The sequence below is a fragment of the Misgurnus anguillicaudatus genome, chromosome 16 (assembly GCF_027580225.2).
Source record: "Misgurnus anguillicaudatus chromosome 16, ASM2758022v2, whole genome shotgun sequence".
Taxonomy (NCBI): Eukaryota; Metazoa; Chordata; class Actinopteri; order Cypriniformes; family Cobitidae; genus Misgurnus; species Misgurnus anguillicaudatus.
Genome location: NC_073352.2, coordinates 21076955 through 21095503, shown reverse-complemented (window position 1 = coordinate 21095503; position 18549 = coordinate 21076955). Strand labels below are relative to the sequence as shown.

General features: G+C 40.1%; 1 protein-coding gene across 6 annotated transcripts in view; it reads right to left on the bottom strand.

Annotated features, from left to right (window-relative positions):
- The window catches only part of pcdh1b (protocadherin 1b), a 188809-nt gene that overhangs the window by 157964 nt on the left and 12296 nt on the right, over positions 1-18549 (bottom strand). For 3 of the 6 annotated variants that reach the window (XR_012357973.1, XM_073854340.1, XM_073854339.1), the window contains exons 1-3: positions 15231-15847; positions 6250-7078; positions 1693-3879 (exon numbers count right to left, since the gene is read on the bottom strand). Coding sequence is in view for 5 of the 6 variants with exons in the window: in XM_073854340.1 (XP_073710441.1) it covers positions 1693-3879; positions 6250-7068 (3006 nt within the window). In the remaining variant the exon portion in view is untranslated. Of the gene's footprint in view, positions 1-1692; positions 3880-6249; positions 7079-15230; positions 15849-18549 lie in introns of those variants that run through there. The other 3 variants (XM_073854337.1, XM_055178444.2, XM_073854338.1) reach the window with 3 other exon arrangements.

Genomic DNA, 18549 nt, shown 5'->3' with positions numbered 1-18549 from the left:
ACCAGATTTCAACTTCAAAACCTTCACAGTTTTATTGAAAGCAAACTTGCTTTACTTTTGTGAAAAATACAAAATACAACATATTGCAAATTAACAGAAACATAACAGAACGAAAAACATAACACATGATATTAATGAAACAAAAGTGGGGATGTCTGCAGCTTCAAATACAGTTCCACAGTATGGTGAGCGTTCTGCACAGAACGCAAAGGGTCCAACTTGTACACATGTTTGTTGCATGTTGACTATTGACTTTTGCAGTACATCTTTTAACATTGCATCATTCCAGCGCAATAAAGAACGGTGATTATTTATCATTAAATGTCTCACTTTCAACCAGACATTGATTTCACAAAACAGAAAGTGCTGCTATCAAAGCAGCAGTCACCAAAGTCCATCTGGTTGGTTTTATATTTACAAATCTGTTATAAAAGTGTTGTGGTGAATGTCTTAATATGTTCTACAATAAAACTATTTAGGTTGTTCATTGCTGAACAAAATGAACACATCAAAGGGGATGAACACATCCACAGCAGCACACAGCTGATAATATTCAAAATATACAACTTGCATAACAAAAAAACCTAAGCATCCAATGATTGTCTCCACAACTTTGCTCTGAAATCCAAGGAAATTGGTGATCAGTAATGGTTTCACATTTAGTACTAAGAAAAGTTGTCTAGGTTTGGTGTCAAGTGGCTTTCTATTTATAGACAGTCCATGTGACATTGTTCACAGCTTGGTAGAAAACCCTGCACATCATATTTTAACATTGTTCGATGGCACACTTTGACATCTGTAGCTGATTAGAAATCTGCATTATGTGACTTCACTTATATATATATAACAAACAGAAAGCTCTCTATATGTGCAAACAGAAAAGTGTGTGTAAATGATGGGAATTATGTTTCTGTATAAGTATCTGTACAAGTAATTCACTTTTTCGAAATGTGCCATAATCACATTTAAATATACCTCCATCTTACTTGACCATCCTTCTTGAGTGTGTCCACATAATTTCTATTTTCTTCCCTTTATCAAAATAACTTTATACATCTTAACAGAAACCTTTAGCCACATTAAAATGTGTAAAACTTTCTTATGCTAGTCCGACAAAGGACGATAAAACAATGATAGCTATTCTGTTATACTGTAATGTAAATCTTTCAAAGCAAACGTAAAAAAATAAGGCACATATCACTGGCCTAAAGTTTAGCACACCACAAATGAGTTCAAAGGATATTAAAACTAGTTGCATTTATCTTTTGTAAGACAAAAAACGTTGCTCTATAAAATGTAGAATTGTATTGTCTCCTTCATTAAAACGTTTAATTAAAATAAATTATGTGTTCCTTCAGAGCATAACTGATAAACTCTAGACTTGCAAAACAGAAAATAAAAACAAAACAAATAAAACAAAACTGTGCAATCAGGTGGCGTGCATGCTTGTGATCAGTGCAGCTTTGGTTTGACATTCAGTTCCAGCCCCTAATACATCCCCTTAGTCCACACCATATTCCTGTGATAATCTGCACTCTGGTAATCTGTGCTGTGGTACTCTGGGCTGTGGTACCCTGGGCTTTGGCGCCCTGAGCTGTAGTACCCTGGGCTTTGGCGCCCTGGGCTGTGGTACCCTTGGCTGTTATACCCCGGGCTGTAGTACCCTGCCATGCTTTGGAAGTTGTCTCCTACCTGCTTGGTGCTGTATTTTGGAGGGTTGGCCTTGTAGCTGTAATCCGAATACTGGTCTGAGCCCGTCGAGTTGTTATCCCCGGTTCCTACAAAGGTGTTGGTGGCTGGCAGGTCCTGCACTGCCTGGTGTTTCTTTGAGGCAGAAGGTGACTGAGGTTGGAGCTGAATGGATGGCAGAGGTGAATTTGACCGATAGTGTCGTCCCAGGTCTGGGCTTCCTGGAGGGTAGTTGAGTGGCAGATGAATCCTGGGGCTATCGGTGACGCTCTCATTCATGAGGTTGAATTTTAAGCCTTTCTGAAGAGTTCCTCCCTCATCCTCTTCAGTTGGGTTGGTTGGCTTTGGAGCTTTATTTTTCTTTGCCTTTTTGTTCTTGTTGCTCTTAGGTCCTGGTTTAGGGGCATATAAGTCTTTTGTCTCTTTTTTACCCGCCTGGTAACCACTTTTATTCTCCTTCAACACTACATGCCTGATAACCACTGCTACAACAATGACTAGAATGACGACGGAAAAGGCGCCCAAGACCGCGCCCAAGATCATGTTATTATGCAGGTCTCGAGAATAATCGGGATCGCCAGCAATGTCCATCTCAAGGGGTGTATAAAGGCTGTGGCCAACAAGTCCTTCAACATGTGAGACATTGCCGATTGTTTCATTCACATAGATGTGAACCAGTGCAGTTGTATGGCGTGGTGGTGTGCCTTTGTCTTTAACCTTTACCACCAAACGGTGCAGACCTATGTGTTTGGATGTGAACTCCTTAGCCAACGTAATCTCACCTTCTGGAGAAATGCGGAACAATGCGTGAGGGTTGCCACCGATGATACTGAACTCCAGTTCAGAATTTGAACCAATGTCAAAGTCCTCTGCCTCAACGTTTTCTACGTGTGTTTCCGGGCTGGTTCGAGGATCCAAGAACTTGTATGAGGAGTTAGAGGGCCTGGTGACATATGGAGCATTGTCATTCTCATCAAGGACATTAATGGTAATGCCAACGTAAGAGGAACGTGGTGGATCACCTCCATCTACAGCTTTAAGTCTGAAACTGTAGGTGCTTTCCTTCTCCCGGTCAAACGAAATAGTTGAAAGGATCGTGTTTGTTCCATTTTGAATCATAAACTTGCCATTGTCTGGTTCCACAGAGAGCTGAATGCGAGCATTCTCGCCTTCGTCATAATCATTGACTGTTACCATTCCAACAGGACTAAGGGGTGGCATGTTTTCTTGAACTGAAAAGCTATAGCCGTTTAGCATAAATTTCGGATCATTGTCATTTCGGTCTTGCACCTTAAGAATTACAGTGGCTGTTCCTCTCAAGCTTGGTGAACCTTTATCAGCTGCTGCAACAAGAAACTGATAGTGATCTAACTGTTCACGGTCCAACTGGCTCATGACTCGCACCTCTCCGGTGTTAGGGTTAATTTCAAAAAGCCCATCAGGGACCGATCCACCAGTTATACTGTATGTCAACTCTGCATTAGTCCCACTGTCTGCATCTGTGGCTGTTACATCCAGAACATTGTCACCTGGCTGGTTCTCTTCAAAAAATTTGACCTCATACAAAGTGGGGGAGAAGACCGGAGCGTTATCATTCATGTCGGTAACTTGCACCTTCAGGGAGTTTGTGCTGGACAGTGCAGGGTTGCCAGAGTCCACTGCTACAATTTCAATCCTGTAGTCTTTGATCCGTTCATAGTCCAGAACTGTGGTTGTCTGAAGGAAGTACTTCCTCTTGCGGTCATTAGCCGTTTCGCTAGCTGAACGTAGCTGGAATGGTACGTCCCCTGCAACCACGCAGGTCACAACAGCATTCTCACCCTCATCCCGATCAGACACCTCCACCAGAGCTACAGCTGTACCAACTGGCATGTCTTCTGATATGTTAGCGATGCCACCTTCATGCGTCACCAGGCCAATGCCCCGGATCTTGATTGAAGGTGCGTTGTCATTCTGGTCTTTCACTGTGATGGTCACAAGGGCTTTTGAGGTCTTGGACTGGGGACCGTTGTCTTTAGCTTGGACGTAAAACTTGAGTATGCTGATTTCTTCACGATCCACCAAGCCTTTGACGAAAATGATTCCTGTGGTACGGTCAATGCTAAGAAGCCTTTGGACTGCAGGTGGTGCCTGGTGAATGGTGTAGGTCACCTCTCCATTGGGGCCCATGTCAGAGTCATTGGCCTTCACCTATGTAAAAATAACACAAAACAAATCTAAGCAATGTGCTAAAACATTCATTTACAAATACATTATACACCACTTTTTTACAAAATCAGAAGTTAGACGGCTCTTCTTAGCAGTACATAAAAATAAACCAAAAAGATACAAAGATAGAACTTTTTTGGTGTATCCATACTCATCAATGGGAGTCTGACTATAAAATAATGATTTTTGCCACTTACATGATTGACATCTATTGCTTAAATGAGGCAGGTGTTTATCAGTTTGTCACATTATTAAAATGCATGTGTTTAGTCAGGACTATTAGAAGAGGACAAAGATCAGTCTAAGTGGCCAATGAATTATCATGGATGGAAAATTGGCATCCGTGCCAAATATATGCTTCATAAACCTGCAATAAGAACCAGATGCTCATCCAAGAACTGCATTAGGTTAATTAATAAAAAAGGTGCTTCCAAGAACTTAATATGGAGCACCACTCCACTCCCACCTCTGTTTCTTCCCAAGATTGCTTTGTGCCTTCACTACACTGTGAAACTACATAATAAATAGCGACAATGGATGATAATTAATTACTAGTATTATTTAGTACATATAAAAAGACATCTGCATTTACGGGGGTTTAATAGTGCAGTAAAAATCTGTTTAGGTTGCATTTTGTAAACAGGACACTAGAATTAGTAGCCTGGCTCCGCCCTCCTACGTGCTTCCGCTTAATTTTAATTTCGCTTTAGTACTACGTCTGGGACTGCTCTGTAGAGTTTCATTGTCTCCTGCAAAAATCTGCAGGACCAATCAGCGAACAGATGACGGCTAAAAACGATGACGTTGAGGTCGTGCGTCAGTTTGAGTTGTAGTTCAGTAATGGCAGCAGAGAAAGATGTGAGAAAATCTATTCGGTCCGTTGTTGCAAAACTGCCGAATATACAGAAGTTAAAGCCGGAGCAAGAACCAGGTTTGCTAAGTTTTGTTTGTCTGATTATTCTTACTTGTTGTTTCCGACCGGTTTCGGTGCATGATATACGTCACGACCAAACGTTAGCGATTGGTCCAATAGTTTTAAACTTCAACAGAGAACCCTCCTTAACGGAAGAAACGCTTTGCAATGGAGCATGGCCAGACTCTCTGTACAAATGAAATGAATGTACGAGAGTCTGGTTGGACCAGGCTATAGAATTAGCTGTTGTTTGGCAGATTAAGGAAATTACTAGCATTACTCGCATATTTCTTAAAATCTTTCAAGTCTATCATGAACTTAACATGAACCTTGAAACAACACTACACTACATATCACTAAAACTTGATTGAACCTATCAAGACTCTTTAATTCATTCTACTTTATACAACTACAACATCTAATTTTCTATCCATAGTTGTGTTTGAATAACACACATGCTGTTTCAGACCATGCATCAGAGAGCCCATCTTTAATCTGAGCCAGTCATAAGATTATTCATGGTTCTTAAGTTATTACTATCCAATATGAGTCACTCCATCCACTATACAAACTGAAAATTCATTTCATTTTTATCAGTAGAGAATTTCTCTGAACAAGCTGCAAACTCCATCAACACTTTCAATCATTTAAAATAAAAAGATTAAGCTGGTTTTAATACTACAACTGCTTATTTGCTTCTTCTTCAAATGATGCTTATGAGAGGAAAACTCTTTGACCTGCTCTCTGAAAACAACTTGCATGGATTGTTCACTGACAGATCAACAGTCATTTAATTTTTTTCCTGGACACTTGCTTCGGATTGATCTTGGAAAGCTTCCAGCCTTCACGGATGTCCTAATCTTAGCAGCAGCTCCGTTTCCACAACAATTCAACATGTAATTCTCACCACCGGTCAATACTTCAGTCCTGTTTTGTAAAGCTTGTGTTTAAAGGAACCATGAGGGATCAATCGATTGCCCGTGAAAATATGATTTGGCTTTCCCATTCCTTCTGCGTTAACCCTGTTGTGTGGGAACAGAGGCTAAGGACCATCTGGATAACCGAGACTTCCATTTACAAAAGCTTGTCAGGTTTTGTACGTGGGGCATGAGTGCATTTCTATTGCCAAGCTGTCAAATCATCTCTATTACTTAATGTTTACTGTGAAGGTTTGGAATAACATACACTTGCTTTCAGTTCACTGAGATACTTGGATTATGCTTTTATAAATAAGGGTTTTCCTGATTATTTGTCAAGGAAGTTTCTTACATTTGTTTAGTGTTGAGAGGGGAAGTACTGCAAAAAACATTTTGACAATGCTTGGCATTCTACAAGGAAGAGGAACCACATTTACATTTATTCATCCATGACATGATGTGACCTTCAAATGCGAAAGCATTTCACATTTTGTCTAAGGAACTATAAAACAGATCACTTACTTGTAGAACAGAATGACCCACTGGGCTGTTTTCGGGCAGCTCACCCTCATAATGCGATCTTTCAAATTTGGGCACATTGTCATTGGCATCTGTAATGGTGATCCTGAGCAGGGCACTGCTCTGGCGTGGTGGAGACCCGCCATCGACCACCTTTATGTTGAGGTCATATGAATCTCGCTGCTCTCTGTCCAGATTACCCAATACAATCAGCTGTGGCACTTTCTCATCTGAGTCTTGTGCCACCTGTAGGCTAAAAAGATTGACGGCTTCAGTACCGGTCGTTAGCGCATAATCAGCGATGCCGTTGCTTCCAGAATCCTTGTCGCTGGCCACTGGAATAAAGAAAAGCGCACCCACGTGTGTGTTCTCCGGGATCGACAATGATAACACGGGTGAGGCGAACTGCGGAGTGTTGTCGTTTGCGTCTATGATCTCGATGCGGCCTTCGATTAGCCGAGGCCCTGTGCCTTTCATCAGGTCTGTAATAGATACTTCAAATTCAAGGAAACAAGGATCCCCCTCGAAAAGGTTGCGGCAGTCCTTAAGAGTCTCCCGATCGATCGGGGTCTCCGTGGTGTAGATATCTCCCGTTTTGCCATCCACGCGGAGGTAAGGAGCACCCACCTCAAGCTTGTAAAGGTGCCCAGTGTCTGGCAGGCCTTGGTCAGATGCCAAGCTGCCAATTAGCGTGTTGGGTGGCTGCTCCTCGATCACATGGTAGATGATGGCATTGACCAGATTAGCAGTGCAACAGAGAAGAAGCACAATCCACAGCAGCATGGCACTCCACTGTGACCACATCGCACCGTGGCACATCATCAGTCTGTTGCTGCAAAAAAAAAAAAAAAACATTTATAATTAACAATTGTATAAAATGAAACAAACATTCATTTATCCAATAAAATTCTTTAAAGTGTATAGCAGTGCCAAGAACCATGTTAAAAGAAGGAAGCCACGTAATTTATTTGTGTTTGCTCATCGTTATTAAAAACTTCATGTCACGTGTAATTCATGAAGGTGACACATGGCATTATTTTTATATTTACTAGCACTTTTTAAGGAAAAAAAACAATGTTTTTAATTTTTTACTATGTTCTTACCTCAACTTAGATGAATTAATACATACCTATCTTTTTCAATGCATGCACTTTTAATCTTTGTACAGCGCTTTTTGAATGGGTTAGCATTTAGCCTAGCCCCATTCATTCCTATTGCTACAAACAAAAGTTTTATTTTGTGCCACCATACTTACTTGTGTAACTACTCATGTAACAGTCTTTAAATAAGGAAAACATGGAAGTGTTTGGTGGCTTCTAAATTCATCCCTGTTTGGAGCCATAGGAATGAATGGGGCTAGGCTAAATGCTAACACATTTACGAGGCGCTGTACAAAGATTAAGTGAGCACATTGGAAGATAGATAGGTATGTATTAATTTGTCTAAGTTGAGGTAAGAACATAGTAAAATATTGAAAAACCGGGGTTGTTCTCCTTTGAATCTCCTTTTATTCTTTGTTAAAGATTTGTTCGTTCTTTGAACTTATACTCAAAATATGAACATGGTGGAAATTTGTGATAAAAGCTGAGATTTGCTTTTTGTGCTAAACACAGATTTATAGCCTTCGTTCCTTATTACTTTTACACCGTTGTCTATTAATTCATTTTGTATTATTGATGGTACTCTGTCTAAGCTATTCTAACATTTTTAAATAAATAGGATGTGAAAAGAGACCAAATAATGGCCATATAAAGAAACACGGCTGGAGCCTGAAAGAAAAAAAAACTACACAAAAACCACGACACTGCTAGCAGAGTCTTTCTGTTTCCTGTTTAACTCTCCAAGTTATTGAAGAGGTCGCAGGAGGGTTCTTTTCTAATCTTTCAATGGCCACTTCAGCTGATAGCTATTCACAGCAAATGGTTCCCAATTTGCTGCAACATCACAGTCACACAGTGGAAAGAGATGGCGCTTCGAGGGGTGTCTTCACGACTGTCCCGTCATGCCACTTTACCAAACATTAACAACCTTATCATGCGCGACTACAAAAGAACAATCAAATAAATAAACAAGCGTCTGTTTAATTCATCACATTAAAGGTCAGGTTACTTTAAAGTTTCCCACTGTGGTAAATGCAGAGTGCTTGTTTATTTATACTGTACCTGGTATTAAGATGCATTTTGGTCGATCGAATCACAAGTGGACAAGAGAGACACATTCACATGAGTGAGAGAAATGACGGGTGTAAGTTGATGTGCACTAATATAACGTCAGAGTAACGTTGCTTGTGTTGTTAGTAAACATGCTGCACTTAGTTTTATAGATATACAGTACTGTGCAAAAGTCTTAGGCCACTATGCTACCATTAGATTTGCTGTTTTTGCAATGTTACAGTGATCATATATAATTATTTCTCAGTCTCTTTATTAGAAAACAACCAGAAAATACAGGAAATGTGTATGTAGTATTAAAAACAGTATACAAGTATAAGCTGAAGTGTAAATTTTTTAGGGTAAACTCCCCTTCCACTTGAGCAATAGCAGGCAGCTGCAGGATCTCTTAAACCTAAATGAAATTAAATCCTAATTTATAATTCTAATCGAATGACTTCAGGACTTCAGTGTTTCGTGCCAAGAGAGGTCACACTAAATACTGACTGATGCATGAAGAAGACATTTAGTTCTGAAAATTGTTTTGTTTTTAATTTTGTGCACACATTTTCTGTTTGTATCTTAAAAAAGAGTGAAAAATAAATATGGATGGACATTAAAACTTTGCTAAAACAACAAAGCTGGTGATGGTGGCCTAAGACTTTTGCACAGTACTGTATATGTTAGGGCTTACCCAGATATTTCATAGCAATTGATGAAATTTGCTAACGCAAAAAAGAAACAAAAATGAAAGATTCCCCCGCATGCACTTTAGTTTTATCAATGATTGCCTACAGAGCGCCAAACAGGACATATGTAATAACAATGTGCTTGTACATTATACGTTAGGCGGACTTTTGTGGCTGCTCAATTGCATTTAACCACATTAGCGTTTACATCACAAAAGCAATCTGGTCAAATGCGTTTTTGAATACCTCTGCATGTCCCATTTACACCTGTATTTAGCATCATCCACTTGTGTTCCGCTCGACCAAAGCGCATCTTAATAAAAGGTGTAAACAGTGCCTAACATATGTGAAATGTTATCCCACCGTGGTGCACTTGGCTAATGAGGCAGGGCTGCTAGATTACTGCCCAGACACCTCAACCAGTCCCAGCACTAATAGAAAATGCGAGAGCGCTGTTAGATATATTTGGCATGTGAATAAAAAAACCTGAGAATGCAAAGCAGAACAGTCTTTGTTTATATTATATTATATTATATATAGAACATTGCTGGCAGTTATTTTGTGACGTTTAAACAAAGCAGAGACACTATTTGTGAGTGATAGGAAGTGGGTTCTCCCCAACACTCATCAGTATTGATTAGTTGTTCAGTCCATGTACCATTCAATATTTTTCCATTAGCAATGCATTACATAGCCTTTTACGAATACATTAAAAGAGAAAACAGCTAGTTAGAGCAAAAACAACAACAACAAAAAATACTAATGATGCCGTAACAGATGCACACACCTCTCCATACGACAGATCATTCACATCTGCATGGCAAATGCATTTTAAAATAAACAAACAAATTAGACACCAGTCGAAATGCGCAGACTTGCTCACACCTACAGCGACACAACAATGCCAACGAAACTGCAACGAGAGCAATACCCTAATGAGGTCGAAATGGAGGGAGGGATGTGTGACCCCGATCACACATTGGATGGGATCCTGACTTGTTTCGCGCTAATTTCGTAGTCTAATTCTGAATCTGTCGAGACAGACGACTCTGGCATACTTTCGTGTGGCTAATTAAACAGTGTGGGTCGCAAATAGGGTTGGGAGGTGAAAAATACCACACCTTTAGAGCCGTGTACCCCTCATTGTGGTATGAAAAACCAGCTGGAATTTCACAGACATCTGTCTGAAGTTCTCCTGATGTTTGCTCTGGAGAAGTTTTTGTAGTGTCATGAGCAGCATTAAAAAATAAATGGGTCAAGGACTTTTGGCATTTGCTCAAAAAAGGATATGATTTATTTATATACTTCAAATCAAAGCAACAAATTTTCCACCATGCATTGGAAAAATCAACAAAGCTCAAAGCAGCTCCGTTACATAAAAAGCACACGCATGTGAATCTGTTTGTTGTGATGAATGGGTTTAAGGAGCTCTCACGACTTTCTGTCTCAAGGGTCCAGTGGAGAGAGTGTGTGATAAAGAGTCACTGTACACTGGGAACCCTGATGTATCCAAACGGGGCTTCACAGTCCCGCACATCCTTTCCCACACTCTGCCGACTGAGAAACATTTTCGCCAAGCTGCAAATGTGTTTGCATGCACATATATGTATGCGGCGTTTGTCCGTGGGTGTGTGTGACACTACTAAAAACAACAGCAGAAAAGGTATGTCAGCGTGCGCAGACATTCTGGGAAAACCTTTGGAAAAGCTTGTCTCAGTATATAAAACCTAGCGATGGCAATAGCTCAGTTTCTTTGGCTAAGAACTTTCCTTTGTAATGGAAATGTGTCAGTGCATATGAGTGGCACGCCTTTAACGCCGGCAACATTTACAAGACACAGGAGACCTTAACAGAGTCAAATCGACTACTGGTATGTAGCAAACAGCTTTGCTTTCAGTTGCAGAGAGTTAGCACGTGGCTTTCACACAGGTACACAATACACCTAGCCATTACAATGACAATGGGCCATCCATAGGGCTTTTCTTCATCTCCAGGCTGTGATTGTCACCATTACATGGTCAGAAATCAGATTTATGATGACACAACGCACAAACCCTAAATCAACAAGCGCTGTCCACCTCTTTAATAATGTTTTCAACAACAACATCATCGAGGCACGACGAAGATCTCAACGGAGGGAGACAGGCGTCGCCAGAGTGCTGTATTTATGACTACTGTCATAATCCAGTGAGAATTTATGCTCGGCTCTCAGGCTGTGTAGCCTAATTCATCTTGTACTGCTGTGTATAAGCTGGATGTCATTAATATAATCAATAGCCGTGAGGGCAGAAGAAGGCGTGGATCAGCGTTCCTCTCCGGAGTCTCACCATCAGCTCTTTGCGGATTATTCACAGTACATTTGGCCAGAAGTTTTGCATAAGCATTTGGAAACGTGGTTCTTCTCTCATTTCCTGTCTTTCTCTCACCACAAAAACCACATTATGTTCATTTCACACCTGGTCTCTTGTAACAACACCTCTTACAATGCTCTCTCCCCGTCTTTACCGTTCATGTGAGCACACCAATCTTCTTTGCCCTTCGGTGCCCTCTCAGAAAGACACATATATATGCTGTCGAGCAGACCATTGTGTTGTCGCGCAGGGGGAGGTTAACAGATTTAAAGGGCTAATTACTATTCTAAAGCCTCCCCCGCTGACATGCTTTAAAATTGCTGTATGATTTTCTTTCACTTGCTCGCCTTCTTTTCTCTTTAGAGACCTGTAACAAGGAATTCGGCATTGTAGTATAGCTCACCCTCCTTTGCCAACTACACGTAGCTTCCTTAAAAGAAAAAAAAATGGCATGGGAAAATGAGAATAGTGTACCTCAGCCAAGTTGCCCCTATGGTGGCAACCTTGTCAATGTGAAAGAGCAAGGTGATTCTAGGTGCCATTAAAGCATTTGCGTGAATATCCCTATTGGAGTCAGATTCCTGGACGAATCGTATGTCATGGTAACACACCGGGCATCAGAGTCCAGTTAATGGTTGTTCTAACCCATCTCCATTTAACGTCCTGGTTTCAGGGCAATAATTAAAGAATTAAATTAAACGTTGACATTTATGAGGGTTCAGAGTCTAAAGCCAGGAGAATGATTGACTTAGAAGGAAGTGAGAGTGCAGGATTTGTTCTAGGTTAATGTTTAACTCAAACTCAACAGACAATTTAGTATGCAGCTCGAGCGTTTACCTCTCTCACCTTCAGAAACAGTAAAATAAAGGCATAAAAGGCTCAGATCTGTTTGTTCACTGTTACCCAAGGTGAACTGTTGGACTCCGTGCATTGACTCTATTTCAATGCTGACTAATTAGTATGAACTGCACAAATAGATTTTGAGACCGAGTATACCTAATGTGAATACAACACACTCATACTAACCGACTTTAGCGGCCACAAACTCGAAACCTTTCGCTATTGTTCTTCTTGGCAACCGTGTTCACAACGGTACCCACTGAAATCACACTAATACCTAAAATAAAGCAAAGCAGCGGGTGACGTACAACAACATACATACTCTGACAAACACACCCTCAATGCTATATGCGTCATTACTCAATAGCTGCGATTCTGCCATATGGTCCAGGACTTTAAAAAGCCTCCGAGTTCACCTAAGTTTTGTATTTCAAAAATCAGCCTATTCTGCAGCCATACAGGCTCAGTGGGTCACCAGCTATACGACTTTCGGTGACCCGTTAAGGATTGGTGGTCCAAGGCCCCCTTCCTATCCAAGTGCAAGACACAGAGGATTACTTTAATTATTTCATTCAGCCATTGTGGGGCCAGATTAGTCTGCACCCGCTTTCAGACGAGATGAACTGCTGCCCCGCTGCCGTCTACCAGCCTGTTACACATAGAAAGCTGGCCGGTCACAAGGCTGGCACACAAATCCTCACACTGTTACACATGGGTAAATACACAAACACATATCGCAATGGTGGAGACAAAGATTGGAGACCACTGCTAATAAGTTGGGTTAACAGATGGAGAGACTATTAAAAACTTAAGAAAAATAGATAATTTAATGCACAAGCACTAAATTTGTGTAATGATGTATATATATATATATATATATATATATATATATATATATATATATATATAAAATAAATAATTAAAAATCTTACAGATATGGAAAGCTTGATAGGCAGTGATGATGGTTTGTTAGTCATTTTGATGGCTGATGTAACAAACCAAAATTCCATTACAATATTTTGTTTCTATTTAAACAATCAATATAAATTATATATTTGGCTATAAATGTCAAACACCAGATGCGATCTTACAAATAAAAAAAGAAAAATTTGCTTTCTCTTCACAGTGAAGCATTCCCATAACTAATATGTCTAAAATTCCATAATGGAAATGTATTTTTAGGGATTGTGAGAAAAATGAACAACAAAACATACATTTTTTTGATAGCATTGAGTTTATAAGCTAGGGGAAGGAGAAACAAAATGCATGAACGGACAATACATTGTGTAGCCTATATTGCAAACTGGGAAAAGAGTTTAAATCTATTTTTCATTCATAGCATGATGCAAATTTAAGCACGTACAGTGCGCTACTTCGTGATGTAACATCGCTTTAAGTGTACTTCAGCCTGAGATAAAATATCCCATTTTGGGGCAATTTCATAGCCCATGTACGTCGGTTTTATCGCGTACAGACGTGACTTAGTTCAGCGGGTTTGTTTTGTTTGTTTGTGTGAGCATTTTCTTTTTCATACTCATCATGAGTAGCTATCTACGCCCATAAGCTGTTTATAATGGTAATGCATTGTTACACGATCAGAAGCCTGATTTTGCTGTTTGGCTACATTCACCTATAAGCGTCGGAAACAAAGACAGAAGGCAGAAACATGAAAGGATAAGTTTATAATGTGCTGGAGAGCCGGTGTGTGCCTGTACCGATGCGACAGTAAGGGACGAAGGGAAATGACTTTTACCTTCACGCGACTGGGTCATTTGCAAACCACTGCGGGCTTCTGTAAAATTTTACATCCGGCTATACGCTTTGCCTACAAATGAAGTTAGACCGTCGGACGTAAAGCAAAAGATGTCAGCTCACAGCTGTGCGACTGACTTCGCTAAAGTTCTGGCGTGTTTTCACACCTGTTTTTCACTCGGACCAGAAAAACAGGTTTCAAAGCAAGCCGGTGACGGGAGCGGCCAGAAAGACCAGATTCCGCTCTTGTGACAGGAATTGCACTGCATTGTTTTAACAAACATTACTAATGTGTGTTTCACGAGGTTTTGACCAGTCGGCATTCCGAGGAAAAAATGCAGGAGACATTTCGGACACAATTTTGAGGTAGCGTTACGTTAGTATGCGATACGTGCGTAATGAGAGCAACAGGTGTTGTGGGAGCGAACAAGCAATAAGCGAATTAGATAAACTTCAGAGTTTTACTTATGAATGCCCCTTTAAAAATAAATAAATAAAACAAACAAATTAAACACTGTTTTTTAGGTTATTGAATGACTGCATTTACAGGCATCGGGCACGTTTAATGCAAGCACGTTTGTGTTTAAATTTGAGGATTTTTCAGGGATAGAAAGACGGTTGAAGGGCGCATGGTAATAAAGTTGCATATTACACATTATAACGAGTTATCGATTAAAATCTCTCACATGAAGCTTCACTGACCGGAACTTCAAAGATATTAAATTCGTAGATCCATGGGGTCGAGAGGTTATTTTCTATACGTGGAAATGTAACGTCAAGTGTATAGATGGGAGAAGCGCTCGGTTTCTTGTAGATAAATCAATAGCAGCAGTGTAGGGGAAGCATGTCACATATGAACTAATCAGCTCTGAGAACGAGCGGAGATGTTAGCTTCATATGCCGATAAAACTGGGATAGGCTATGGAGATGTGCGGCTTGGGTACTTAACACTTATTTGCCTAGACATTATTGTAATAGTTGATTCAAAACATATCCATGTAATCTTGTTAAGATTCATTATAATTCGGTGCGGCAAATACGCTTTAAGCATCGAACCCTATATATTCTATAGCCTATATGTACAGATTACATTGCCGACTCCCTGTTGTAACCTCATTGTGATGATAAAATTAAAGCTTGTAAAAACTTGGATAAGACAAAATGTTAACATGTATAAAATAGTAAAAATATAAAAAGTATACCTTGAAGGATTAATACTCCTAGTACAAGTCTTGAGTGATGCAGCCGGAGCGTCCGCCGCGTCCCCTTTCCACAAATCAAGCGCTTTTGGTATCCAAAATTCAGCACCACCGCAATCCTATCGATATAAAACAGCACCCTTTCCCTCTGTCAGCTGTCTTAAAATTCCTCTTTTTACATTGAGGGTCCGCTTAAATGTTAGCGAAAAGTCTTTCGGGTCAGAAAACAAGAGCGCGTAACTTGGCTGATGGTAGTTACGCGCATCTGAGAGAAGTGTCCTCTCTTTGCGCACGGCAGGAAACCCCGAACCAACGCTACTCCGGACCGGAATCACAACATCTCGAAAGCTCCAATTCCACACGGCTTACACAGACAGCATCCTCCAAAACTTATTGGCTTCTATCAATCAGCAGGTGAAAGTCAAAAAATGAGAAAACCTTCCAAGGCTGTGTCCGGTAATGTCCAGTGCGCGTGCTCTCATCATCTGTTCACCTCTCAGTGTTTCGTGACAGTTACCAAGAACGCTCGCTCGCGCTCTCGTCGCAGCTTACTTGCGCGTGTACACGGTGGCTAGCCTATGTGAGAGTGATTTCCGACCGATTCTCTCTCTCTCTCTCTCTCTCTCTCTCTCTCTCTCTAACTCTCTCTACGAGAACATCATTTTGAATAGTTGTGGGCGGAGCTGTGTAATCCACAACAAAAAATCTATCTTATTTACCCACACAACACCAAGTGGGACATGTCCCAAGGAGAGCCACTTTCGGATGCACCTCCGAAACCCCGAGAATAGCTTATGATTTCGATTCTCGCCCCCTTGACCCTTGTCACATCGCGCACGAAACCCACGATCCTTCTAAGGCACCCCTTATCCAAAAAAAAAAAGAAATACAATACAATACAAACAAATAAAAGCTCTGCAGTGTGATACAACATATTTACAGTTATGCAACTGCAAGTGTAAACGTAACATTAAAATATTATTTTCGTCCTAACCCAAACTAAAAACAGGACACCAGGGACGCTTTGAGTAATTGATGGCAAATTGTCTCGACTCAACGCGGTTTTCAGTCATTCTAGATTTTGTTCAAAATAAATCAGCTGCATCAACACACCACGTGAAATGATATTATGCAGTTTATCACGCTGTCATGAGTGCACTAAGTAGGAGGGAGAGAAAAACATCGGGTGCATAAGCGGCGCTGTAAAAGGAGCGCAGCAGGAAATCTTCATTGTGCTCTTAGCGGCATCTAGAGGTTACAAAAGGAATAATACTTACCGAGGACTCAACTAATAAACCTCAATGTACACACCATGTGCAAGAGATAAATTAAACAATGCTTACATTATATTTTTGTGTTCTTTCACAAACAGCGTAGCAGTTTTACCATCTGGTTTCATCATTCATGTAGGACTATATTATACAGATGCTGAAAGGGTACATACAAAACTGAAATGTTTAAAACTGTTTAAAACAAAGTCAATATTTGATCATACAAATAAATAAACATCAGCTAATTAATCATTCACTAAATCCATTTAGCTATAAAAGTCAGATCTGTTCTCCAGTGCACAGCACCTGTATTTTATTCAGCTAAATAAATATAAAGACAAACTTTTACATTTTGCTTATTTTTTTACAATACAGGACTTTCTGTCAACCCACACTGAGGTCAGCAATTAGTGCGAAAGGCTTCCAAGCCGTCACTTCCTACAAAACTAAGAGCTTTATGTGATATTTTGTACACTCAGGGCTCTATGGGTGGCAATTGCTTGATCTAAATATAGCATTTATATACAAGGGCCATTTTAAGTATTTACCTGAAGGTTGAATAGTAAAAGTTTATTCCAGTCAACCAAGACTCTTCTGAGAAGAGGGAAAAAGTTGTGTTATATGAAGCTTATTTACATTTATGCATTTTATAGACGCTTTTATCCAAAGTGAATGCAAGCTATCCATTTTATCAGTATGTGTGCACCCTGGGGTTCAAAACTGCTTTTTGCTGCCAACGTAATGTTTCAATTGAGTTACAGGAACATTTATGCAACACTGTGAACATTATGAAAGTGATTATATTCATACTTTTATTATTGCAAGGTCAGGTATTATGAGTGTGTGCCTAAAACCTGATCTCACACCTGATCTCACAGGAATTTGTACAAATTAGGTAATTCGTTTGTATTTGTATATGTAAGTGAATTGTACAGAAACATATGAATATACCCTCCCATACCCTGCCCCTAAACCCAACATCACAAATCATACAAAAAACATACAAATTTAGTCGTAAAAAAATTCATACAAATTCGCCACCTCATAAAATATGCTATGAGATTGGTTCTAAACATCCTGTAATTTTAGCAAAGTCTCTGAGCCCATGCAGTATGATTTAGCTGCCATTTAATGCGACTCGACTAAGAGTGAGTTGAGCTATAGCTGATAGACTGTTCATTTGCAAATCACCGGTCGGTCCTTTTGTCTCAAGATGTAGATTATTCAAATTCAAAGACTGGCGTTTGATTTACCTCATTTTCTCAGTCGAATTACAGAATTCTGAAATTAGTTCACCTGCACAGCTGAGCTCAGAGAATGGAAGCCTCGCACCTTTCCATTAAAAAGTAGGATTGTTTCCTCTCGTCTGTTTAACCAGGAGTGAGAGGATTATTTGCCACCATTAATAGCATAAAAATGAGTGCTTTGTCATTCAATGAGATTGCTTCACAATGAATCTGGACATTTCCTTGTTCAGACCAGGAATGCGAATGAGTAATTTTAGAGGAAGCTTGAGATTACTGTCCCAGTCCCAGTGTCCTTTTGCCTTTCAGGTGTTTTAAAGTTCGTTATTAAACCACATCTTAATTAAACCACTTTGAGCACAATGCATTTTGGAATTAGTGGGTTTGACTTGTAGTCAGCATATGTGTGAGGCAGTGCGGCCACTTGATGACAGACGTCATATTTACAGTGACAGGACAAGACAAACAAATACAGGAAGAAACAGACACAACTGGAGCAAATTGACAGATATACCTTCATATTCCTGTAAAACAGACACACATACTTGTGGATGAAGCCACAGGCAGCAGGAAGTGCTTGGAATAATCCGTACTAATGAGACAGGTACCTGCTTACTGTCAAAAACTCAGATGCAGGCATAAACACACTACTGTAAGCTCTGTTCTTTAAAGCTACACATCTTCCTACTGTACTACTCAGGTCACTCACTCACACCTTTGTGTGAGTGACCTTTGACTTCAATTACAAGGTGCTTTTCCATTGCATTAAACCCCATGGTTTGGTCAGCTTTTTTGGGGGGGCTTTTA